Source organism: Barbatula barbatula, assembly GCF_947034865.1.
Source record: "Barbatula barbatula genome assembly, chromosome: 10".
Lineage (NCBI taxonomy): Eukaryota > Metazoa > Chordata > Actinopteri > Cypriniformes > Nemacheilidae > Barbatula > Barbatula barbatula.
Window position 1 is genome coordinate 18,152,758 of NC_136773.1, and position 27,407 is coordinate 18,180,164.

General features: G+C 39.5%; 2 protein-coding genes across 5 annotated transcripts; both read right to left on the bottom strand.

Moving 5' to 3' along the window:
• Positions 1–38: 38 nt before the first annotated feature.
• On the bottom strand, positions 39–24,670 carry nup93 (nucleoporin 93). 4 transcript variants are annotated; one of them, XM_079466058.1, is made up of 22 exons: positions 24,537–24,670; positions 23,358–23,554; positions 22,896–23,013; positions 13,036–13,098; positions 11,661–11,789; positions 9,124–9,198; positions 7,119–7,211; positions 6,855–6,994; positions 5,598–5,730; positions 5,305–5,462; positions 4,952–5,117; positions 4,470–4,563; positions 3,109–3,300; positions 2,868–2,994; positions 2,309–2,381; positions 2,179–2,223; positions 1,890–2,006; positions 1,674–1,792; positions 1,469–1,586; positions 1,297–1,380; positions 1,098–1,226; positions 723–969 (listed from the first exon to the last, which is right to left on the bottom strand). In XM_079466058.1, exons 2-22 carry the CDS (start codon positions 23,534–23,536, stop codon positions 859–861), a joined length of 2,463 nt encoding a protein of 820 aa, XP_079322184.1. In that variant the 5' UTR covers positions 23,537–23,554; positions 24,537–24,670; the 3' UTR covers positions 723–858. The 4 variants fall into 4 exon arrangements, with proteins under 4 accessions (XP_079322187.1, XP_079322184.1, XP_079322186.1 ...); XM_079466060.1 differs by having other exon boundaries at positions 4,470–4,538; positions 5,020–5,117; positions 24,537–24,632; XM_079466059.1 differs by having other exon boundaries at positions 23,358–23,550; positions 24,533–24,632.
• A 399-nt stretch (positions 24,671–25,069) lies between these two features.
• Positions 25,070–25,715, bottom strand: mt2 (metallothionein 2). The gene is made up of 3 exons (XM_079466063.1): positions 25,590–25,715; positions 25,390–25,455; positions 25,070–25,302 (listed from the first exon to the last, which is right to left on the bottom strand). The coding sequence occupies exons 1-3, from the start codon at positions 25,612–25,614 to the stop codon at positions 25,211–25,213; spliced, it is 183 nt and encodes a 60-aa protein (XP_079322189.1). The 5' UTR covers positions 25,615–25,715; the 3' UTR covers positions 25,070–25,210.
• Positions 25,716–27,407: the final 1,692 nt, after the last annotated feature.

Sequence of the window (27,407 nt, forward strand, 5' to 3'; positions counted from 1 at the left end):
TGAAACATCTGCAAACAGCGAATCTGAGTGACTCTCTTGCATTTAAAACAGTACACTTTTATTTATCTGCCACAGTTCCAGATGCTAACATTTAAAAATGCAATTCGGAGCTTAGAGGGAGCTGGAGAAGATACTCCAGCCGGGTGTGATGAAGCCCCCACATGTCCATCTGTGTTCTCTACGGGCATTTCCTCATAACCCACCATCTGCTGAGTGTCACACCCCCAATGTCACACACAAACACTATCATGTTCTCACTTATAGCACTCTTGCTGAAAAAGCCACTTTTTGGTGTTTCATGAGGCAAGGAAATGAAGAGGGATCCTTCACTTTAATACCAATGAAGTCTTTAGTGTAATTGATTTGTGAATAATTAATTGAAATCAAAAAAAATGCTGAATCACACCTAACTGCAGCTTCAGAATAAACATTTATATTACATACTATAGAAATGTTTATGACTAACCAATAAAACCCCAAATACAGTACAATCCAGATTGCTGGTAGCCACCAAATCTACCGTGACTAATCTCACTGTTTGTAATGCCATAAAATAATATCTATAAGATCTTAAAATTGGTTGAAATATGAGTTCTATGAAATCTATTAAATTACAAATAACCTTCAAACCAGACTAAGTTTTTTTAGACAAAGGATGCATGCAAGTTGAAGAAACTCAACTAAAGCAAAGATAATGGCAGGACAAGACAAGGACAAAATGTCAAATTATAAAACAAGGAAACTGAACTTAATTTTTTTATTTCACATAATGAAAAAACAAACACAAATTGACACCAAATAATAATGAAATGAGGACAATGAAAAGGGAAGCTGCTGGAGAAGGTGGGCTAAAGCATCTCAGTTCATTAAGACCTCCATCTGAACCAGTCTAGCATTGGTGTCTCCGGCCATTCGGTAAGGAATCATCCCCGCAAAAGTGATAAGTGCTCGGGCTTGACTGCGCAGCATCTGCAGAGAACGCAGACAAATACAACAGCATGACAAACAGCAGGTGGTTGGAGCATCTTATAAATCAGGAATTTCATAATTAAGGTGCTAAGATAATTATAAAAAGTTGCAAAAACATAAAGTCTTACAGTGTCTCTGTCCTCTAGTGTACGCTGTGGTCTTCCTGGTGTTCCTGCTGCTGCCCCCTTCAGACGCTTGTATTGTGTGAACAGAATATTCATTGTGGCAAGAAGAACCTCTGACAAATTATGTCTGACCTGCAGAAAGATGACGACACGATGTAGAGAATATCACAATAATAATTTAGTTTGTGGACAAATCTCTCACCTCATCACTTAAGTTTCTGAAGGCCATGACCCGCTCCTCAACACTGTCCTGATTTAAGGGAACTAGCTTAAGCCTCTCGATCACCTGACAGAGCAAAACAAATGGGTTGTAAATGGTTAAACACATGGCAGGATTGACCCAACATCAATAGGGGGTCTTAAAGAGGATTTACGTCATAGGCTCGATCAATGTGACCAGCGTGATACTCATCAAAGAACGTCATCAGGTCCAGAAGCAGGTAGAAGGTGCTGTCCACAGACTGCTCCCCAGATATACTATTAGCACGATACCTGTGCTCACAATAAAAAAAAAGATACCATTTTAATTCACCAACCGACAGGGCCAAACACCAGAAAATAAGGGGTTAAAACATTTACCGTTCAGCGATTGCCACCGCCATGTTTTTGAGTCGCTCTTTGTTAGACTGGGGCTCGCTGACTTGGGCGATAACTGGACTCAACAATCTGTTCATCAGCTCTAAAACCTTATCAGGGTTCTAGCACAAGAAAAACACAAGATTTCAGACATAAGGTAAACCTCTACTCTTTAATTCCAGAGTAAAAAACCCAATGTCATGACGTAGCTAAGCTTACCCTGGCTAACTCGTATAGTCTGACGGACTCCTCAAACAAACCCTTGTTCTCAGCCTCTGAGGCCACCTTAGAAATGATGGATCGTGTGTCTCCGGCAAACTTATCAATCACGCCAGGCTGAAGGGATTCACACAAACATCATTTAAAGGCGAGCACAACTTTGAATGCACAATTGTATTGCGTTGAGAATGAATAAGTGGACTGTGTCCCTTGAGACAACAGAACGTTTTATGCTAAACAGCACAATGAAAATAGGTGTGGTAAATGTAAGTGTAGAAAACATGCCCACCTTTCTGCTTCCATCCTTTTCGAGTCTTCCAAGAAGCATTTCAAACTAATGAGATAGTTAAACATTGACAGAAATTAGAAACAATGCACTCATTCACTCTTCCTTCCATAAGTTCGTTCACGTTTCTTACCTCTCGACTTTCGATGACAAGCTCGCTGACGCAGCGCATGAACATGTTTTCTCCTTGACTGTCCTTCTCGTTCCTGTGGCCAATCAGAGAAGAGCAGATCAAATATTGGCGCTGTGTGGTAATTACAGAAGTTGTGGAATGAAAACACTACGGACTGTGGATGAATGTGTTCGCTTTGTGATAAGCTCACAAACTGGAAGATAAAGGGCTTTTAGAAGATCAACCGTTCCCTTTTTGTTACAACTGTTGTGAGGTCTCTTAAAACAAAGGGGTGTGTTACCAACGAATTTTCAGCATGCGTGAAACGGGTTTAATTATTCATGAATCATTCGTGGAAGATTCTGAGTTATACATGACATATTAATCTTTTCTCCGAGAGGGACTTCTGTTTAGTACTTTCAGAGAAACTGAAATGAACTAAAGTTCAGCTGCCAACCATTAAAGAAGCTGAAGAACAGCCTCATGCATCTAAAGTTGATAATAGAGGTGACTGATTTGAGATCAGCGTTTTCAGTATGTTACCCCATGTGACCCTACAGTGATGTAAAGACCAGCATACCGGAGAAAGTAGAAATACTGAAGAGCCTCCCGTGGGTCAGTGGACTCAAACTTGCGGGTGTAGAGCATCAGGAGTCGGATGAAGTTAAGCCGTCGCACCATTGGTGGATCTCCAGCCTCCTGACTCACTGAGAGCAACAAATCACAGTCTTTTTAACAAGATAATTTATGAATTAATCCAATTGACTGGAGTGAAATCTGAACCCTTAACAAATATTTAGACATTGACCATAGTAACTTACAAAGCTGTGCGCTCTGGCCCGATGATTTAAGAAGGAGTTTGAGTTCGTACAGCACCAAAGCCACATGGACGGCATGGCTGCGCAGACGTTCCACTCGAAAGAGGAACGCTATGGCCGCTTCAAACTGCGCAGTCAAGAAAAGCACCTGGAAGTACAGGAAGGGCTGGTGGCTTGCCGAGAAATGAGACTCACCTGAAAACAATGAAAACAGTGTTCTAAACATTGTGCAAACACATTTACGAGTCTTTGGCTTTACCACTTGTAGAATAATATAAATCAATATGTATAACACGCAAATGGGAGGGATTTGTAACTAAAGGAATCTGAATGCCTCTTTGAGCGAGAAATGGGTTCCACGTAAATCTTCCTCAGCTGTGAAGTGCTTAAATAGGCTGTTTCATTTCCATTTGCATGAGATGAAATAATCCCCCTCTCTTTTAAACTGCCGTGAAAGCTGACGCTGAAAAGACCCGCTGCGACTATGCACGGAGCGTAATGGCAGCACAGCTGGGAGTGAAGGAGTCTTATCAGCGAGACAGAAGGAGTCTTTAATGTGGTGTACTGCAGGAGCGCGGGCGAGATAAGACTTACTCATCAGGCAGGAGGAAAAAAAATAAGCGGTGCCTTTTCAAAATCGGGCGAGCAGAAGTTTAAGCCGTGAGGAAACAGCACATTGACATGTACTTTTATCTGGGCCCGGCACACTGGCAGATACTGAATGGCTGGGTTTTGCATACTGACGAACTTCCTGCTCTTTCAGACACCATTTAGTTCTCTTCCTGTAGGACTGAAGTAAATTGACAAATAAACGGGATGATTGATTGGCTCCGTAAAATGAATTGACCCAAGTCTGACTCATTTAGAAATTACTTTACACATACTGCTACAAACGTTGAGGAATTTTGTAACTAATATTATTCACTAGCGTTGGTTCACAATTAGTAAATGACTATGCCAGTTTATCAGATTAAAGGGATAGTTCACTGTCATGTCATTCCAAACCTATAAGATATCCTTTTTTCCGCAAAAGAAGATATTTGGAAGAACAATCAACAAGAAACATTGACTTCCATTGTATGAACACAAAAACATTCTGAAAATATATTCAGTTGTGTTCCAAAGAAGAAAGAGTCATATACAGGTTCTGAACCAGATGAAGCTGAATAAATGATGACAGAGTTTTATTTTGGGGGGAGCTTTCCCTTTAACATAGAATGCTCGTGTCAATAAAAAAAATCTTCTAATTTTCGAGTAAATTAAAACAAAAATATGTTTTTGAAATAAATATTGTGAAAATTTTGATGTAATTTGAGAAATTCAGCTACTAAAACTTAAATATGTTTCATTCTTCTGCATCTCACCATAGTCCTCCAATAGTTGTTTCTGCAGTTGGGCCAGAGTCATTCTGTCCTGAGGAGAACTGCTGCCATCTTCGTCAAAACAAACTTGATTCAGCTGGAAGAGACACAAGACACGTCTCAAAACAACGAGCAACTGCGTCAATGCTAAATCCATTCAGATTAACTTTTCTGAACAGCTCAGTCGTTGGTCAAACACACAAGTAAACCGCAAAAACGTCAGCACATCCAAGGGAAGCCAACAGTGACTGAAAGGCTGTGGTGTTTGGTATATAAATGATGCGCAACACAATCATTTATTCACATATTAAAAATTAACCAATCGGTGGGTTTCCTGAACAAATGGCTTTTTGACAATTATTGCGTTGGCTGACCTCGATCGAACACACTTTTCATTTGTGTTTAAAAAAACAGTTTATCAAATCTAATACATGGGTCTAGATATCTAGTTAACCTAACTAACGGGACCCCTAGTCGTCTCTCACCTTGAGCCAAAGGTAATCTTCTGTTTTATCAGCCACCTCTCCGTGGTTGTCAGCGATGTCGCATTTACCTATGAGGCAGTAGACAGCACGCTTGTACGGATCTGCGCTGTTCCTCAGCACACGCCGGTAATGAAGCCGTAGTTTATTCTCTGTGGCTGGAGAAAGACTGAGAACAACAACACACCGTATCACTACATTAAAAGTCTACCGTCTGAACTATTAAGCACGTAGATTTAGATTTAACGAACAAATGTATGTGTGGCAGAGGAAGAAAGATCAAGCTACGTCAAGTGAACAGAAGACATCAGTAATTACTGTGATCTAGTTTTTGCAGTGTGTATTTGCGCTCTCACCGTCTGTCGGGGTTGTTCATGTACTCCTGGAACCAGATTTTAAAGTCGGCGAGTTGATGCTGTGCCCTGTTCACCACCTGCATGGCGGCCGACAGGTCTCCACAACGAAGGCAGAAATAAATCAGCGCCCACACGGGATGTCCCTCTACTTCGCCGTCCTGTTGCACACAGGCGCAAACGTTTGCCTTCAGGTAACATTGTGTGTACCCACTTTTTACTTGAAGTCTAAACTAACTTATTGGCCCTCTGTTAAGCCATATTCAGAGCAGGTCACTTCATAAAATATCTTTTACCTGCATGCCTGGCAGTTGGGTCGGAAGCTTGATGTTCAGGAAGCTGCAAACAAGCTGATAAGTGCCAGGCACTCCTCCCAGCTGAGCCTGGTGCAGGTTTCCAAATACAGTGACCATGGTGTAATTTTTATAGCTGCAGAAAAAAGACACAAGAATGACAATTTAAGGCCCAGTGCTTGAAATTTAGCAGCATCTAGTGGTCAGGTTTGCAATGGCTCACTCCACCCCTCCCTCTTCCTTTCCAAGCACTACAACTAGAGGTCTTCTCGGGTCCAAATATCTTTACCCGACCCGAAATGACCCGAATCACTTTTTACCCGAACCCGAGACAGACCCGATAACGTTTTTATTTTAAAGCCCCGACCCGAGACAGACGCGATAACGTTAGACCCGAGTCCGACCCATCGTATATGTTTTTTAAACCCGACTAGACCTGAATGTAAACCGACGTGTATTAATGAAATTGATATGGCAATGAACACGTTGATCCTCTTGTTTTGCTCTGGCAAATTGCGCAAACTGAGGCTAAATAGGTTGTGAATCAAATCTAAATAAGTGACGACATGGCAACCACTCGCGCGAACATTCTGTCTCAACAATGTGTCCCAAACCGCGTAGTACTGAAATGTGCGCGTCTTTTAATATCTACTTCTAGTGGAAGTATGTTTTTCCTGAATACGATGGTAACTACATCGAGTGCAAACCCCTGCAGCGTTGGAAACTTCGGGATTTCAATTCTAAGGTGATTTCAGATCACCGCGACTTTCAGAAGATTTGCGTGGCTTTCAACCGATCGACTGAGGGTTGGAGGAGAGTTGGTAACTACACGCACACACACAAGCGACGTGGTGTTATTGTACAGGATAGTGCGGGTCTTCCTCGGGTCAATTAAGCAAAACGATTTTTACTTTATATTACCCGAGACCCGAAGACACTAATAATATACCCGACCCGTGTCCGAAGCTCCCGTGAATCTTTTAGACCCGAACCCGCTCGGGCCGGACCTCGGGTTTTCGGATCTAAGTGGACCCGTGAAGACCTCTAACTACAACAACTGACACTGTGAACCTGTGTAAAAGGTATCTTTATCACGTTATTTGTACTAACCATATGAAGACATTTGCATTTATAACATATTTTTCATTTAAAATGACCAAATAATTTTATACATACAGTATATAAGCTGTTTGGGGTAGTAAACACCAAACAGATCGTTTTCTTCGAACATCTCTCCATATTTTGTCCTCCACGTCTCACCTGTTCTCCAGGTACTGCAGGGCCTGCCGAACGAAGGCCATCTGCATGTCCACAGACACTCGACTCTTCAGCGTGTCCTTCGCCGGCACCAACAGAACATCTGTCATTTGCTTCACCATGAGCCACATGTCTGCCACATTCTACAAACACATGTACAAATATACCGCTATGAAAATCATGATTACCACTTTTGTAAAAAATCGAACTACAACATTGTCTGACATCCAGTGTTTTTGTTTCAAACTGAGGAAGACCACGACATACCTTATCATCGAGCCCTTCAGAAACCGAGGCACAGAGATCACCCAGATTGGGCTGAAGATGTCCATTTACAATCTTCTCGTTGAAGATGTAGATCTAAAAGAAGAAGAGAAACACTAAGAAAGGCTGAATGGCATTTAGGTATTAGGTCTGGAGAGTTGGATGGACAGCTATGGTTTGGAGGTGAAGTGATGGATGATGAAGAACAAAACAAAGACGATAAAAAAATTTAGAAGGTCTTCGAAAAAGAGCGCAAAGACCAGGAAGATGACTCCGCAGGCGATGTGGCGACACATTATGAAATGGAAAACGCTAAGGCAATAGAGAGATCAGACAAAAAAGGAGAACAAAAGAGGAGACAGTGAGAGACAGCCCTCCCCTTTGTGGATAGATTGGGAGCTAACCCATCATGTTTCGCTCCAGCTAATCAATCTCTTGAATCAATTGAGCTTGGCTCACAAATCACGACCCATTTATTCTCATCTCTCGCTAACCAGGCAGGAGTGAGCTAGAGCGTGTGGTTTACATACATGTATTATGTACAAAACAATGGATGCACTGGTGATCTGTATTAGTCTGAATCTTTAATATAGTATCATAGAATATATACTGTATCTGTATACCTAAAGGTTGTATGTTAACATTAGTTAATGCATTTACAAACATGAACTGCAATAATGAATAATACTTCTACAACATTTATGACTATTAGTTAACTTGTATGTTAATTTAATCATTTTACAATATATTTTAATATCAAAAGTTGTATCTGAAGAATAAACAATTGTAGTGGGATTAAAGGTGGGGTGTCCGATTTCCGAATTACGCTTGTTTAGGCAAAGTCGGGCCGAGTACCAAAACAACTTTGTGGCCAATCAGCAGTAAGGTGCACAGTGAAGCTGACGAAAGCGAAAGATGGGGGTGGGGTGTGTCTGTTTTGGTGATTTGAACATCAACAACGGCTCAGAGAAATAGGACACCCCGCCTTTAACTAACCTTTGAAAAAAATACTTCGTGCTAGCTAATGCATTTACATGTTAACAAATGCAACCTAACCAAAAATGTTACCATTTAAAAAAATGTATAATTAGATTTATTTATAATGAAATTGTATTTATTTTGCATTAACAATTACTTTTCTTTTGCCCCGCAGCACATAAGTTAGCAGCCATAAAGTAAAATAATCGTTATTAGACATTAAGTATGGATGCACTAATATCAAAATTTTGACTGTGACAATATTGTAAAAATAGTTTAAAATATGCTACATTTTCAAAGAGAAAGGCTTCCACCTTAAGACAAATAATCTTCCAAATATCTCAAAACAATAACAGATCCTTGAGAGAAGTTAACTCAAAAACACAAAATTCACTCGGTGGTTGTGTGTGTTGTAGAGGTCTTCTCGGGTCCAAAGATCTTTAACCGACCTGAAATGACCCGAATCACTTTTTACCCGAACCCGAGACAGACCCGATAAAGTTTTTATTTTAAAGCCCCGACCTGAGACAGACGCGATAACGTTGGACCCGAGTCCGACCCATCGTATATATTTTTTAAACCCGACTAGACCTGAATGTAAACCGACGTGTATTAATGAAATTGATATGGCAATGAACACGTTGATCCTCTTGTTTTGCTCTGGCAAATTGCGCAAACTGAGGCTAAATGGGTTGTGCCAGTTTTAGCTGAATCAAATCTAAATAAGTGACGACATGGCAACCACTCGCGCGAACATTCTGGTTGGAGGAGAGTTGGTAACTACACGCACACACACACACAAGCGGCGCGCTGTTATTGTACAGGATAGTTCGGGTCTTCCTCGGGTCAATTAAGCAAAACAATTTTTTACTTTATATTACCCGAGACACTAATAATATACCCGACCCGTGTCCGAAGCTCCCGTGAATCTTTTAGACCCGAACCCGCTCGGGCCGGACCTCGGGTTTTCGGATCTAAGTGGACACGTGAAGACCTCTAGTGTGTTGTACATCTGTGTTTTTTTACAAACCTGTCTGCTATAGGTTACTTCCACACTGTCAAGTGCACTGCGTCCAGGAACGCCCACCTCGCTCACGAAACTCGGCTGTGGGGTGAACACAAATCAACAGTTTGGTTACAGCACAAACAACATCTACACAGCACAAGAGTATTATTATGTAGGAGTACGTGTGTGTCTTATAAAGTGTGCGCTTGACAAGTGCACAAGCCTCAGTTTATCTCAGAGAGTTGGGTTAAATCTAAATGCACCGACCAATGTAGCGTGAAGCTATTGTGAAGAACATAACTAACGCTTGAGAGCACACAGTATACCCACACACATTATACACACTCAAACTCACATCCTGTATATGACCAAGAATTATTTTATTTTTAAGAAAAATGTTTCACCAAGGAAGATTTGAAATTCATAAAGCATACGGTTCTTAAATCGAATGAGGGAGATCATAAACACACACGCAAACAAAAAAACACACACTCTCAGATACACACACACACGCTTGGGCAGTCAAATTCTGTGAACAGCAGGGTAAGAAACCATTGAGGTCTGTGTGACTATGTGATGGGGAGAGACGACCCAGGCTGGTGGTGCAGGGTAAAGCAAGCTCCTGGCATAGGAAGTGAACAGAAGGTCACGCATGGAAAATGTAACTGCTGTTTAATAATTAAAGTAGCAGGACAGCAGTCAAAAATCTCCTAGAGCATACAAACATGAGTGCCCAAACACACACAAGCAAAACACTTGTATCCTTTGTAGGACAACAAATTGCAGACTTTAACAAACGCATGTTTGTAGATTTCTTCTTTTTAAAAAGACTGACAGTGAGTGCGTTTACATGCAGTCTTGCACCGATTATGCTTAATAAGCTGATAATGTGCAAGTCATGTAAACTCCTAAAACAGTTTTCTTTTATCGGTGAAAGCTCAGAAATGCCGTAAGCAAACCCGCTCTTTTCGGTTTTTTTGCCCACTACTCAGATTTTGCTGTGCCTGTAAACGCATTTCTCTCAGTTTTGTTTATGTGTGCATGTTTGACAGTGCAGTAGTGAAAGTCCCAAACGGAAGAAATTGTAAAATAACGCATTAAAAGTCCGCTCTCGAATTGTGAAGTTAATGTAGAAACGTCAAATGTAGAACTATTGTTGCACATACAGGTACTGCGGACATGACAAGAGATATAAAAATACAGCTTCTGACTGTTTTCCCGCTGCATTTTTAATTACTACACAGACTATCGACGATAATGTCACTGCATGCGAGAAACCCGGCATGTCTTTAACTTCCATGTAAACGCGGTTTTCTGAGTAGCTGGTTTATTACTATGCATATTAACGTGCATAGCAACGTGAAAACAGGTTTCTTTTTAAGTTTCTATTTGATAAATATCCGTTTATTTTGTTCATGTAAACGCACTCAGTGTTAAGTGAAGACATACTATTGTTTTACTTGAGGATACAAAAAATAAAACTTATTTTATATTATTCAGTAGGAGAACTTGTCATCCTCAATGTTTGATGGTTCCTTTATCCATCTTTTTTCACTCTCGAAAGGTCTCGAATTATTAACAAAGATAAATGGGGCCTTGACAAATACCATAAATGCATCCTAATGGTGTGACATAGTAAAAATGCAGAAAACGAAACATTATAATATCGATTTTAATATTATTAATTATTTTCATTCATATAATAAAAGAGCATAAAACAGATTTATCTAAATTTTTTGTTTTTTCTGAATTTTTGCAGTCACACCATTGGACACATTTATTTGTCAACGACCTAAATGCAGATACCACTTCTTTTAATATCTACATTGTAATTTTACATAATTAGTGTTATTAATTGATAATTTCAATTATATATGTAATGTTTTCCACGCATTTTTGAAATATGATAAAAACTTAATTTTACAGGGAATTAAACTGTTATTTAATTGTATATTTCTGGCATATTCCCGTTTTCAATGGATTTAAAAAATATATATGAACCTAAACCAGCCGCTGGACATGCTGGAGAAGCATATTTTTTCATTCAAGCTAAGGCATATAAAAGTTTTGATTTAAATATACCATATTTTCCAAAACAGGAATATTTATGTATAATGTAAACACAATCCAAACACATGCTTACACAGCTACACCTAGAGACCTTTTGCAGTTTGAAACGTTTTTAAAATAATCAATATTTTTGCAATTCAATTTGGTGAAGCTGGTGGTGCTAAGATAACACACTTCCAATTTAAGATCCATTTGTAAGAACGTTCTCTTCTACAATTCCTGAACATTATTAGGTTTAAATGTTCTTGTCTGAAAATAACTAAAAGCTTGTCTGCAAAGCACTCGGCAGATAAGATTTCACAGACGCCAAGATCCAGGCCACACGTAGCCACAGGCTCAGTGTATCGAGCAAGTGGATCTGAACACAAGCTCCTTATGTTAAATGGGAATGCTTGTGCTTCATTGCAACGTCATTTGTAAAATAAGCCAAGTGTGTTTTATCATATTATCACATGTGTGTTGTGTTCACATGTCGGGTTTGTTCCTCAGACCTCCACTTCCTGGCTGAAGTCCAGTGCATCTTCTCCAGCTCCCAGCAGGGTGTGCAAGACTCTCTGCTTCACCTGCTCCCACTGCACCAACATGGAGTCTCTGTGGTACTCCTCCGCCAACAGAAACGTCTGCAAGACAGAGCGACAGTGTGAATAACATGGAGGACAGGGGTCTGAATCACACAAAAAAACTAAATGATATGGATGGTGGCAAAATACAAGAAACTACAAACCGCTCTCTGAATATATAGGTTATCCAACATGTGACGCATTAAAAATAGCTAGTGGTGCGAGAAGGCAGCAGACTGGATCTGGAAGCTAAGTGCGTGATAAGCCCTAACAGGCACAACGATCTTTACCCATCCCCCTATCCCACCTCAACCGTCCCTTCGAGGGACAAGGAACAAGAGAAACCGCAAACTGGGTCTGGCCCGCTAACGCCTGGTTGCGTGGAGGTCTTACTAATGAAACTGTGCCGTTATCTGGGTCTGCCTTCACGCCTACTACAGATTTAGCCTGTACCCTGATTGAATCTGAAGACCTTTCGTCTATTTTACACTTTCCCGACGGATCGACGTGTGATAATTGAGAGCTTTCTAATTAAAAAGGCTTCAGAACTCCAGAGGAAGAGATGATTCTGGAATGGCACGTAATGGAGGAGAATGAGATGATATCAGCACATGTTTTTTTTGGGGGGGGGGGATATGGAGTACTTGTTCTGGTTTTATGTGCTGATGGAAAGATTGTCTCATACTGTACAGCTTTTCAAAAGAACCACCTGTCTCTTGGATGATTCTGCTCTCTACAAAGTCATTCGTAATATCTTTTTTTGTGTTCACCAGGGGAAGATATTGTGAACAATATTGTGACTTGACAAATTAACTTCAAACACATTTTGTCACGCCATCTTAGTGAGGAAATTATCATCTGTACTCGGACAGTGTTCCTACATGATAGGTTTGATGACTGGACTAAGAGAAAAGAGGAGGATACGTATCTGGCAGAGGGCGTCTCTCTGTTGCTGAGAGAGAGAGGGATAATAGCAGTCGAAAAGGCCCTGTTTTTACTTCTCTGAAAACTGAAGAGGCAATAAGGGGGAATGAGGACGCTGATCTGAAACTACATAGAGCTACAACCTGCGGTTACCCTCGACCTATCTGTTATGAGGAAAGAGATGGTATACAGGAACCCTCAGATGAACTGCGTAGAATGGAAATGACTGCGCAATTTGGGATGTTAGGCTACGTTGTTAAAAACACATTTCAGGATGGGATGGTGTGTGGCCAAGTGCAGGACAGGAGATGGTCTGACAGATGAAATGATACATAAATAAATGGATGTAAATGGATATAAAGAGGTGAGGGAAGACACTTACCCTGCGGCGTGATTCCTCGATGGCTGATAAGAGTGCATTGTCTCTCTCGTTCTTCAGAAAGCCCTGCAACAAGAGACATGGCATGGAGGTTAAACGCGCTGCAACCTACTTTCCCTTTTTCTGCATTCAGAGCATACGCCCTCCCTCTCTCTCCTTCCCTCCATACTTCCTCCAAGACGAAAGCGCCACAGGCCGGAGATGGAGAATTGCCATCATTATCAAAATCACTGCTAAAAACGGTCTTAGAATCGACCCTGCGCTACACTGCGAGACTGCCTGTCCAAAATGGCGGCTCTAGACTAGTAAGAGTTGGTTCAGCAAAGCTTTGGAGCGCTATGTTCTAGAGTGATCTAAAAGTACTGCGTATTTGAGACACCCATGAACCATCTTCATACGTGGAAGAAGTTCTCCAAATTCACCCACCCATTCGGACTACACATATTTTAAACTAACAAACCCAGTTAACCAACTAAGCCCTAGGTAAAATGTTACTAGGTGTCTTAATGTCACGAACAGCTGCATCTTCCCATTATAAGCCATCGTTCTCAGTGTCTTTCAATGCACTGGCTCTTTCCTGCCTACAATGTAATTTTCGTTTCATCACAGATGGAAATTGCACACATCAGTAGCCTCACACAGGCTACGTTTAGAAATATCTGAGAGGATTCTATGCAACGAATAGATAAGCTAACACACTCGTACTCGATGTACATATGGGTAGAGGACACACCCGCATTTATTTCGATTAAACACAGAGCAGAAATAAGTCACTGGAATGATACGCAACACGCAAGTGGGGGTTGGGATAGGGAGTGGTACACGTTTCTGATGGAAGGGTAGGGGTCCAGTATGCTAGTTCTTTTGGGTTTCCAGGATCATCAGACTACAGAAAACTATTGAAAGGTTAAAGAAACGCGACCTTTGAACTGGAAACCACAACCCATGAAATATAACATCTTGGCAGCAGTGATCAAAATTAAAGAAGCATTAATCACATATTGATTCCTAATCTGTATCAAATACCACATCATATTTCAAACATCAAACCACATTCCTCACCTTGAGAAATCTTCTTAACACTGCATTGCGAATCTACAACTTCACACTTAAAAATCGTTACATTTTTCGTCCACCGATCACTATTCACGCCCTCCTCTACCAAGTTGAAGCCTGCCCACCCCTCCCCCATGACTGCTCTCTCTTTTTCTTGCCCCCCAATCTACAAGACCCCCATCAACCCATCCACCCTGACTGACAGCTGTAAATGAGGATTGATTTGTTCAGATTGGAGGAACGTGACATCTAAATGACACATCTGAATAAGCAAGTACAAGTGACAGAGATGGAGAATCAAGCGGCGAGGGGTGGGGTTGAGGTGCAGAGGCGCTGGAGCTTCGCATGACCAACTGCCTACAATTTGTACATTGTCAACGAAAGGTTTAATTTTTTGTCTTTGCTTCTATTTCTTGCCCTGTCACTGTGCCTCGAATGATTAGATAAAGAGCAGCGCCCCCTTAAGGCATCCATGGTCTCTCTGGAGGCCGCCGGCTGACAAAAGGAACACGTTTTACACAGAGAGATTTGGGTCATGCCTTAACTGAGATCATGCTTATTACACACCATAAAGTACGTCACCACATTTGCCATTTCTATGCGTTATCAATTATGTTATCAAAAGAGATGAGATACGTTTTTGGACCAATGAACATGTAGTACACATAGATGTAGATCTTCTCTGATGAAACAAATGCGTGACTAAAGAAAAAAGCTTAATGCATTTAAAGCTGCTAGACAAAGTGCAGATCTCATAGGTTGAAAGGGGAGGTTTCTTTAACTTATACGAGGTTTCTGGAATATTCAAGACACTGCCAATATCCTGAAAATTTGATTTAGATAGAAATGATGGGCTTTTGCAGCATGCCGAGCATTAAAAAGATATTAAATAAGATCATCTTATACAAGAATGCAAATACACAGAATTCATACTGTACATAGTTGCAACCTTTTAGAATATTTTCTCCAAGCGACTCTTATTGGTATAATGCAATGCACTGAATAGATTGCAATTACACGTAATGTAATGCAAAACTACAATAATGTAGAAAAGAAAAGAAGAAAAATGACAGCCTGGCATCGAACGCACAAGGTGAACAAAAAACAGCCATTCATGCACAAACTAAATACACGTGATTTGATTTGTAATAAAATACACCTCTCCACATCTACAAAACAGAATATCTATAGACATGTCTCTTATTCCTTTACTTCTGAACAATTGAGTGAAGGAACCCCACCCTAACCCCACCACTTCCTGTGTGAAAGCCTTCATCATGTTCTTCATCATCCTCCTCGACATCTTCATCATCTCTTTGGAGAAGGCGACAGTCTCGTCTACTGGGATGAACTGCTTGACAAAGGTGTAGTTTGTGCATTTCTTGCGTGGTGGTGCGAGCGTGTCGAATGCATGTTGAAATGCGTGTGTGTAGGTGATACTCACTTATGATGTGGCTTAACCTGAAGGAAGGTGAAAGTAGCTTGGAGGAGTGCGCCTGTCCCCTGTCATCTTCCTCTGGACCAGAGAGCCAGTGCATTTCTGGACGTTTTCTGACCTCCCTTACCAGAGGCCTACACACTGTCTGCCACATGCACTCTTTACCCCATGGTGGCCCAGTGATCTGAACCTACATATGAGCCACGAGCAGGGTTACTGTGGGCTGCTTTATTGTCGGAGGCGGAGCGTACCAAGTCCTTCCACAGACGCAGGGGGAATTCAAGGAGAAGTCATTATTCACCCTTAGCCATGTGCCGTTCTCAATCAGTCGTCCACCCCTCCTCCAGCATCCCTGCCAGCCTCCTCTTTCACTCACACTCATTTCTTCCTTTTTTTAAACATCTCTGCATCCTTCCTTTTTCCTCCTCCGCTAGCGCAATGCAATTATGGTAATGGATTTTCCCCCCACTCTCCTGATGGCTTTCGACATCCTGTCCAGAAACTGGGCTAATAATCCTCTTAAAAGTCATGTTTAGTTAATGAGGAGAGTCCACTGACCAGAGAGCAGAATCCAACATGTAGAGCTATTTACAGTTATCTTGCATTTATCAATGTGTGTGCTTGGACGACACACTGCTATGAGAAAGGAGTGTGATGGAAAGAGAGTAACAGAGAGATGAAATGCAGATGAAAGCAAGCATAAGTTAAAGAGAAAAAGAACATTTGTTTTGCCATTTGCCGCACAATTGCGAGTAGTCGAACCCTCAAATGCATATCTTCCATTCTCTCCATCGTTTTAGTATTACATAAAATTAGGGCTGGGAATCGATTAAAAAAAATTAACTAATTAATTGCACATTTTCTGTAATTAATTGCAATTAATTGTGTTTTCCCCCAAGCTTGTTATCATCAATATTTAAATGTAGAATCCCCTAATTAAATTAAACAACACAAAGTTTTTAATGACATAACATTTTAATGACATTTGAACTGTAAACAGACTCTCCACAGAACCACAGAGTAGCTGTTCCCATCAAATAAAATGTGTGCAGCAACATTATAAACAAAGTGAAAGTTGAATATTAAAACCATCAAGGTCATCAAAAAGTCTAGATCAGTTTAGAACTTAAGCCAATTGGCCAAAAGAAATAATTTCTTTATGCACCAACAATATATTTAAAAAAAAAATGTTTAAGTGCCAGTTGAATTTCAAAAAGGAACATAAGTCTTTGCAATATGAATAACAAAAGGAGAATGTTTATTTTTTTTCACCCAAACATTTTGCCTACTCTTTTACATTAAGCCAGCAACTGAGACAGACCAGTCGGTTTACATTATTTCACATTCACAATAAGCAATAGGAAGTCATGGAAACGATCGAGGCAAAAAAAAAAAAAAAAAGTGCTGCGTCAATTGCGTTATTTTTTTTTAACGCGTTAAACATCTAAAATTAATCGCAAAGATTAACGCGTTAATTCCCCCATCCCTACATAAAATATATGTAAGAGAAAACAGTTCTTATCAAAGAAGTGTTCATACATGGTTTTAAACTGCATAAGGCTGCGTGGTTGCCCACACACACACATGCAGAAAGCGAGAGGAGAGACTACGCCTCATCAGCAGCGTGCATTTCCTTTGTCTTCAGGCAAGAAGCTCGACAGCCTTATGGAGCGAGCGCAATATATCCAATGTACAATCACACACATCTGGAGGAACGCGAAATTGAAGCGGTGCGTTTCTTGTTTTGTTCCATACAGCGGCTTTAAGGCAATGCCGAACGTCATAGCGATCTGAGGGAGACGTAACACAGAAAGATGCCATACATTCTGAAAATAAAGATGATAATAAAAAAAAGACCAGATGCACAAGTTAAACAGTAAAAGGAAGATTTTAAACATCTTAAACCCTAGAGTCTAAGTTGTACAAAACAACGCTACAGAGATCATCAACCGCACACATACACAGGCAGGGAGGGAGGTGAGGAAAGTGCCAGGCAGTAAGTGCACTTCCAGTAAGAGCTGAGCCGCACTCTGGCAGGCCCACCGCAAAAAACATATGTCTGACAAAAAAACAGTTAGCGAAAGACAGACATTAAGAGTGCAAGAAAGAAGATGAGCAGAGGAAAAAATGGTTGAGATGGGATGCTTCGAACCTTCGGGAAACAAAAGGCCAGTGGATCACTACATGATTCGATGAGTCAACATGAAGCATTTCAACAGGACATTGTCCATCACTCACACAAGCTTCAGATGGGTGTGGTTGTGAGATGTTTGGTCATGTGGTCTGAATAACATCAAAGATAAAGCTACTAAAATGAAGATGATTTTATTGATCTTCCCTAACAGACTAGCTGATATCCTACAGGAATAGCCTTGTCTCCTAGACATTTTTAAAATATAGATCTGAATCATTTCAAGACAGTCAGCACAGTCAGTATTTTGTTTACCATACAATATGATTGGAGTTTAAAATAGTGATATGTAAAGCTTTTTCTCATCCTTAATAAAAGTAATTATACAGTATGAGATTTACAGTTCTCTATCTATCTTATCTATCTATCTATCTATCTATCTATCTATCTATCTATCTATCTATCTATCTATCTATCTATCTATCTATCTATCTATCTATCTATCTATCTATCTATCTATCTATCTATCTTTAAGTATGGTTTTGTTTATAAGTTTGTTTATATCTACTTTCTGAAACTAAATCAAAACAGACAAACAATTGAGAACCACTAGTCTAGACAACATTCAAAAATCAAAGCAACAAAAAGTATAGCCAATAGCTTGTTGTTTACAACTGCGCATGAACCACAATTTTCTAGTTGTCATTGTATTGTCAGGTGGTAATTGAGAATGCTTGCAAGAAAAGGTTGCAATAATTTGGGTCCAGTTGTTAAATTCTAAACTTAAATTTCAAATTAATTTTAGTTAACTTTCATTAGTAAAGATAAATTGTCTATAAATTGACTATAAGCCACAACACTTCCATTTTGATTTCATCGAGTTTTTAAGGGTTTCCAGCTTTCATCAGTGATTCCTGTCCATGATGATGAGCTCATAATTCCCTACACATGTGGCATCATAATGCTGTCATCAAACGCATCATCCTCTCTGACCTCTGTTATGTATATTTACTTTTCAATGCTCTGTGAATGCCAATTTGTATATATAAATTAAGCAATTTGTGTGTCACAAACAACCACTGGTGGGCGTTATTACCTCCATGAGACATCAGATATAATTCTCTAAATTTACTGTGGCAGCTTTTACTAATATCACTATACTGAAGGGTTAAGCTGTTGACAATATTATTGCATTGTTTGGCTGTAAATGTGCACGCTAGGAAACAAAAAAAAAGGCAGATGATTCACGCGATTATTTGTCTGGTTCATGTTTTGCCACGTCACAACTCTTGGCCATCAGGCCGACCTCTGTCTTACAGATGCATTCAGAACTGAGTTCAATGACCACACATTGGTTGCTACAGCAAACTCACGGCTTTGCAAATTGATGTGTCAATTATAATACAACCCACAATATGCATTATATAATTTTCAAAATGATGTGTCTTTAGGAGCCAGCCTCCACGAAGGCTTTTTCCCAATTCAACAAATAACAACAGGGTATGGTAAACAAAGGTAAGAAAACTGCATTCTAGTTCAATGTTATATAATCTAATCTAGATTTTTTCTGAACATTTGACCGATTCACGATTTCGATTTTTTCGTTTTTGCTTAACTAGTCACTTAAAACATAACTACAACAATAAAGTACTGAAATAACATTCTCTTTATTAGTAATTTAGAAAAAAAACAAATAAGGAAAGTTTTTGTATTTTAAAACATTTCTGTATCGTGCCTAGTTGTTTTTTCAGTGTACTTTACAGTGGTCAAGAAGGTGTAGAAGTACAACTTTGCAAAATATATGATTGAATAATAAAAGCAACTATAGTTTAATTAAAAAAAGTGAGGCTCATGTATGGCAGAAGAGTAAGACTACTCCACAGGTCAGTCGTCGTGGGAAAAAAAAGATGCGCTATAAAGCTGTTCCGACACTTTTTCGCGTGTTTCAGTGTACATTCGGGGACTTGCGGCTTCTGTAAAATGTTTGCGGCTTGGTAACTTGTATCTTGGATCAACGGCGTGTAGCATATTTATGAACCCTTGCTTTTCCACGGTGTGCATGGGAACCAGCCCCGGATTGGCTAATCGGGAGCACCGGGAGAATTCCCGGTGGGCCGGTCAGTTTTTTTGGCCGCGAGGGCCGGTATTGTCATGGCACGGTTGAAATGTGGCTTTCCCTAGGCTGCCTTCACTCACAGCAGCCCTAATCTTTTTATTTCATATTTTTTCGCAGCCCAACTCAGAGCGCAGCCTGCAGGTTAATGATGACGTGATTATCTTTTGACTCCCTGGCCCCGCCCCCGACAGCGCCACTGCAAGTTGCTCAAAATAAAAAACCGTCAGAAATAAAAATGGATGACAGAAAGCGCAAAGGCGGCGCTGAAAAGTCCAGAATAAAAAGCAAGAAAGCTCTGGAAACTGACGCGGCCAAATGTTCTAAGAAGACCACATTTTTTCTCAAAGCAAATGAAGACGACGAGACGGCCGGTAAGCTAACGTTAAGGTATTTAGGAATAGGAGCACTGCAAGATGCTAGTGGCCGTGCAAAAGCATGTCTTAACAGGTGCAAGCTAGCTCATTGTTAGAGCGCCCGTCCCCCATTCAGACCGACGTCGGTTCGAAGCCCGCGTTAATTAATGTTTTAGGGTTGTCCATGTTTCCTTGAAGCTACACTTATGCAGAGGAAAAAGAGATGAAACAATCATTAGAAATCATTGTGAAAGAAAAGTCAGATAACAGTCCAATAGTTTTATTATTTAACTAATGTTCTCATATTTGTAAAAAAATATTTGAAGTTGTAAAGCAGATGTTTATTTAAAATAAATTATAGTGTCATTAGACAGTGCAATACATTTTATTTTAATCTTTTGTAATTTATAATTTTTTCCTTATTTCAATGTTTGGATATTTATGAACACTAATTCTTAAAGAAAATAGATTCTGATACTGTCCTGTTCTAATAAATCTTCACTGTGAAGCAAAACTTAGGCTACTGTATTTTCACTGAATGACAATGAATTCAAGGCTGTAGAGAACAGTGCGCTATTGCAGACTTAGGTTTTAATTATCATTATTTTAATATAGTCAGTTGTAAACTAAAGTGGGCCGGTCTAAGGCATGAAACTCCAGGGCTGAAAATGAGTCCTAATCCGGCCCTGATGGGAACCATGTCCTTTGCAATATGAAATGCCACAGCATTTGTTATTTCTTGCCATCGGTGTGACTTTCTATCATATGGAATGGCGTTGGAAAATTATGCCGCTAAGGAAACCTGGCGTTGTGCATTTCGAGGTGTATCTGTCGTCTTTGGATGGCTGACTGTGTTGTTTTCATCTCTTAATTTTGTGCATTCGAGCCATTCAGCCTGATGTCTCTGTCGCAAATGCTGAAACAAATTAGTTGTGCTGCCTGCCACTGCCGGTTGCAACTGACTTTCGACATATCTTGCATTTGACGAAAGTTTGTTTGACGTCTGCCCTCTCAAATCCAAACCATTTCCAAATCACTGAAGTAACATTACTACCTTTCATCCTGATGCGAAGAGCCAGGCGTCTCCATGATGTTAGCCGTTAACTTCTACCTTACTGATTTCTCACTGAGTGAGCGGTTGAGACGCGTTCAAGCGCGCCATCAAGTGGTATTGACAAGTATTTCCAGCGTATCTAATTGGATGTGCATGATAAACTTTTTTTTAAAGCTTGATGTCTCGATTTAACAAAAATTAAATCGTGTTAAAACGTAAACTCGAATTTATCGGAAAAATCGCTCAGCCCTAAATAATATTCAGGAAAATCGTACTCTCTCAATATTATTGGGTTAAAACAAACATTAAAAAAGTAATCCCAGATTAGTTGAGGTTTTCTCTAACATATTTTCGCAAAAAGCAATATAGTATGCAAGCAGTGTATTAACGTGGATTGAACAGATGAACCGTTACGAAGACAGTTTACAGATGTTGGCCTTAGCAAAAGGATATTTTTATTATTCAACGACTTACAATAAATACTACAAAATACATTTTCTCCATAGTCGCTCAAACGAAGGAAAAAAAATCAATATCAAATATCAAAACTGGATGCTTATTTTACTTACGTTCTATGTGTCTGAACTATAAACATAAAACTAAAAGGACAAAAGCTCTCAAATAGAAATCAATAAATTTGAAAGTGATGCCTTCAAAACACCTCAAAAGGAAGGCACTTACTGTACTTTATAACCACGGGTATCTGGCAAACTCTCAGAACCCAAATTTTTAACATTATTAATGACATGGCACAATCCCATTCATTTTAGATTCATATATTTTTCAAAAGATTTTCCCCACCAGAACAATCTGTGCTAAACTATGCCGGACGTAAAACATGATAAATAAAGCACAGCATCTCCAAAAAACATTCAGATAACAAGAGAACTTTAATATAAAGCAGATTTTATTGTTGGGTTGCACGATGTTCCGGTGCTATGGTAGCATCAAAATACCCACGATACCTCTCTATTTTTGAAACAGAGTTAATGTTGCAATGTATGCATTAATATTCATTTGAACACTTACATCTTCCTTTTTGCGGTGTTTATCTCCTAAATGAATCCATGTTTTGAATGACTAGTTAATGATTCAAATTGGCGTTCGAAAGAGTTGGTTAAATGATTCAGTGGAAAACTGACGCCACCTACTGGCCGTCTTAGTTCTACATTTAAAGTAAGCCTAATATTTACCTCTATAAAGACTGCTGTATCGATTCAATTTGTCTCACATTTTAATTAGTTCCCCGTGAAAAGTGATCTTGTGTAGTATTTTCTACAGTAAACTACCAAACCTCATAGACACTAGTGTTTTTGAGTCTCACCATAGTAAATATTTAAGTTTACTACAGTATTTGCTTCAATTTATCCAATTACTACAGTTAATACAACAACATACTCTAGTGCAAAGTATAATACAGTTTACTATAGTAATTACAAAATGTTTAATCTAAATCTGTGTTTTTTTTGTATAGATTTGAATATATGGCACAGCATCGTGATACTACATATAATTGAGATACTTCAGCTGGAATAGTATCGTAAGACATGTTTATGGTACCGTGACAACCCTATGTTATTGTTCAAGCAACTGCAACTGCTGCATCTCAATGGATGCAATAGAGAGGTATAAAATATGAGGTATGGAAGAGGGAGGTGGACCCAAATAAAAATCAACGGAAATATCACCTCCGACACTGATGAAGCTGTACTAACCTGAATATCAGTGTCCTTGACTGGCTCAAGCGGTTCGAATGTAGTGGCTGCACTTAGGCTCTCAAGACGCTGGGAGATATGGAAGATGTCAAGTCCCCGAGAGCCCAAGAGGATGGAGCTGAAATGAAAAAGTACAGAAAAACTCTAAATAGCAGCATGACTCAAACAGGGACATCACAATACAATACCCGTATTGTCAATATACTGGATTATTGATGGCGTGTTAACACAACATAATAAACAATTCTGAGCCAGTATCTGGTTGACACTGCATTGTGGTGATGGGTGATCTGCAACCATTTTGCCCTAAAGAGTCACAATGATGTCTCATTGCCTCACTAAACTAATATTTTGAATGCAATTCATTGGACCAAAAAACACACAAAATGAATGTAATCTATAATACATTCATGCTATATAATCATTTAAAAATACACAGAACTTAACACATTGACAACTTACGCTTTTACGTCAGCTGTGTCTTGAGAGGTTCTGGTGAGAGTGCGGGAACGTAAGCGCTCTCCGGCTTGCTGGATTTCCTGCAGGTTTCGCTCAACATGAGGCAACTCTGAAACGGCTTCAGTTTCTGCAGCAAGTTGTTCTGCCTGCTGAAGGAGCTCTCCAAAACCCTCAGCTTCCATCTTCCACCCCTGTTCTACCTGAAGCAACAAGAATGGTATTACTTTGAAGTTATGCATATCACATTAATATTGCAAGATATATCCTTCTATTATAAAAATACTATAAAAGTCATCATAATTTCCATTTACCATACTAGTTACATACAACAGTTATTGCTTGCTGCTATAACAAACTTTTTGGAGTTTATAGTTTCAGTATGACCACATCCCTGCAGTGCATTAATGAAACAAATATTGTCCCGAGGTTATGAAATGAAGATAACCACACGTGATTTAATATACATGACATGTGTCATACATATCTTACATACAGTTGGGTCTAGTTCCTCTCAAGGTATTTCTTTTAAATTTGTGATCATCTTATAGAGCTTTTGCTTATTATATTAATGCATATTTCTATAAACTTGGGTCTAAAGATACTGACATTACTGCAATGCTGCTTTGAAAAGGTATATATATCGTAAAATATTGTATAAAATAATAGAAAACACAGTAAATTGTTATATCACACATGTCATATTATGGCTAAAAGAGAGAAAAAGCATAAGTGTCAACTGGTATTAGCCACATCTATAATCAAAACAAAAGAAATACGAAAATAAAACAGTTTTACTATAATTTTCTAAATCCTTCTTACAATGCTAAACTTTGGAGAGAGTAGTGACTTTATAAATTATTTTTTATTTGGTGGCAATTGCAGTTGTGATGATACATTTATGACAGTCGATGGATAAAAGAACACCAGATATTATCGAATCGAAAGATATATGAAGGCTCATTTTAAACAAAAATGCAATATCCAACATCACGATTTAGCTTACAGCAAAAAACTACAACTTAAACATAAAAAATAACATCAGTAAAATGAACGTTACTCGCTAGTAAGCTAACATCACATGAGGTGCTGTCGGCAACGCGTTCCAAACACACTCCCGTCAAATGCGACCACAACAAACTAGCATTTAACTAGTTATTAGTGAACGAACATATTACGACCTACCTCGCTGAATGTAAATCCTTAAAACACTTAAAAGACAATCTCCAGTTTTGCTTCTGTGCTAAACACATCCACCTCGTGAAATCCCGGGTTCCATACAGCGCGAGCGCTCATTGGTTCAAATAGGTTTTCCCAGAAGCCTCTGCGACTCTGTCGAACTTTATTCAAATATCTGTGCACAACATAATCGCAACTATATCAGCACGACCTGGGCTCAGTCACAAAACGCTTTTAAGCAATAAATACTTTACTGTATCAAAAATAGTAACGTACTTTCTGTTTTTAAGGTGTTAGATATCGTTCATATGTATTAGAGCAAGGTCTCTTAATGTTTATCCCAGTCTACACGGAAGGCATTTATGTTTAATGTGGTGTAGCTATGCCAACCTGAACGCACTTATTATCACTTTTCAAGGCACGCATGGAAATGACGATACAACACGCCAACTGCTTACATTTATTTATTTGAGACGTTCTCCACTTATAAAGATCATCCATCAAGGGAAATTATTTTATATCAATACAAATCACCCCCCCCCCCAAAAATACAAATCATCTTTGAAACATGAAACACACGTTACATTAACTGGAGGTCATTTATTATCTCGTAAAGGACAACATTTACAATGCACGACGAAGATAAAGTTCACATCGTAGGAAACGCTGCGTTGACCTCCTCATTGACAACAGCTGGAGTCACAGGAATTGCCCTTACACACGCAGCCAGAGGCGCACTTACTGCAGCCAGAGGGGCAGCAAGAACAGCAACCTATAACGGAAACGAAAGATTAAATTAGTTTAAACTCAGGAACTTAAATGGTTAACAGTCCCCGTCATTAAATATAAAACAACTTACTCTTCTTGCAGGTCGTACACTGGCAGTTAGTACACTTGCAGGTGGCACCGCAGTTGCATGTTCCAGCTGCAAAGAGATTACACACATGAAGGAACCATTTAACAACATTGTCGAGAGAAAAAACGTAAATGTTTTTCATTTTAAAAACAACACAACGAACCTATGCCAAAGTGTAACTAGATGCGGTATTAAGTACTTACTTTTTGAGCAGTCACAAGGATCCATTTTCTCTCACGAATATCCGTTAAATTCCCGAAGGTTTTTTTTGCTGTATCGCTTCACGTAATTGTGATTGAGCTGTTTGTGATGATACCAGTTAGGTCACACTGTCGTGCTTTTATACAGCCCAGCGTGCGTGACGCGCGCAAAGACACGCCCACCAGAGCCTGCACACGGCGTTACTCATTCAAGCATACAGGGTGCAAACCATCGCACAATCAAGAACCACCACGCCCACCCCGTCCGAACAATGTGACAAAATACGTGTGAGAAATTTGTTTTAGGTTATATATAACTTCCACGCCACTGAATATGAATCTGTTTATACGATGAGATAATTGAATGCGCATGTTATTTACTTTTGTTTAGGGACGTGAAGGAACTTCCTACCAAAAAGTAGCTTGTTAATATACTGCGTATTCCTTACTGTACGTTTTCTTAACTGTTAACTATTTTGGACTAACGCCACTTTAGAAAAAATACATTTTCGCCAAATTTATGTTGTTAGATATGCTTTACTTATCAATTCAACGATGTGATAATGCAAATGTTTGTCAAAAGTTCGTCAATCGCTTTGCACACGGCACTGAGTGAAGTGAAACTAACTGTCTGTGACTGGTGTGTAAAAGCACGTGCTCCCCATAGTTGCCAAGTCCGCTTATAATACGCGACTTTGGGCTTGTATTTACGAGAAGTCGCTTGGAAAAATGTGGAGTCGCGGGTTGCGGTTTTTTGGGCTTATTTTTAGAAACTTGGTTGCTTAATGCCAAAAATAATACGCGACTCTGTGCTTCACGTTTTTGTAGGCTGGTCAACAGTAGGCATATTTATTAAGTTAAGATTTAATCCCTTGGCGATCAATAAAGTAGCCTATCTATTTATCTATCTATCTATCTGTTTGTCCAATCAGTTCTTCTCATTCGCGCACTAGGCCTACTGCGCACGCAAGCTCATTCGTGCATCATACCTCTAACGTCACGCGGGTAAATCTGAACAACAAAGTCGATCTGGCTAGTGCAAGTTACGGAGATTTTGCGATAGTAGTAGGCCTACTGTCAGGCCCACACATCATGCTGTCAGGCACACACATGCTGTGCACACATTTTGTGGCAGAATATTGCTTTGATATTATTATAATATTGCTTTGCTTTATTTTTATATTTTATTTGTATATGTTATTTATTTTATTTATAAAAACCTCTCTCTTTATTATTATTAAAATATGCTTTATTTTTATATTTTATTTTTATATTTTATCTTTAAAAACCTCTGTCTCTCTCTGCCCCCCCCCCCACACACATACCTCTCTCTCTCTCTCTCTCTCTCTCTCTCTCTCTCTCTCTCTCTCTCTCTCTCTCTCTCTCTCTCTGTCTCTCTCTCTACACACACACACACACACAAATGTGTGTCTTGTACAATGATTTTTAGATTTCTGTTTTGTAAAACTTGAAAAATAAAGTACGTTTTGGCTTTGGAAAAGTAATTGTTTCACTCATTATACAAATAGTCTATGCTGTTTAGGCTGTGGCAGGTTACAGCGACTTTGGGGCACCTTTTAGGCATTGGGCTTCTTTTGGGCTTCTTTTTGAGGTGAGAGTTGCTTATTTGTCTCGCGAGAGTTGGCAACACTGGTGCTCCCCCTGTCTGCACTCGACCACAGTAAACAAAAGCGTTGATCTGCACTCGGTCGCTATTTCGATGTTGACTGGTGGTGTTTTTCCATTACCCCCAACGCTGATGAATGAATACACCAGAGAAAAACAGAACTGACGTGACGAGTGCAGACTGGCTTTGAAATT

Coding starts and splice junctions, on each gene's coding strand:
- mt2 (XM_079466063.1), bottom strand. CDS start 25,614: ATGGATCCTTGTGACTGCTCAAAAA. Junction 25,456..25,589: donor TCCTTGTGACTGCTCAAAAA/GTAAGTACTTAA, acceptor ATCTCTTTGCAG/CTGGAACATGCAACTGCGGT. Junction 25,303..25,389: donor GTGTACGACCTGCAAGAAGA/GTAAGTTGTTTT, acceptor TTTCCGTTATAG/GTTGCTGTTCTTGCTGCCCC.
- nup93 (XM_079466058.1), bottom strand. CDS start 23,536: ATGGAAGCTGAGGGTTTTGGAGAGCTCCTTCAGCAGGCAGAACAACTT. Junction 7,212..9,123: donor AAGTAACCTATAGCAGACAG/GTTTGTAAAAAA, acceptor TTCTTCTTTTAG/ATCTACATCTTCAACGAGAA. Junction 1,793..1,889: donor GACTATACGAGTTAGCCAGG/GTAAGCTTAGCT, acceptor TTCTTGTGCTAG/AACCCTGATAAGGTTTTAGA.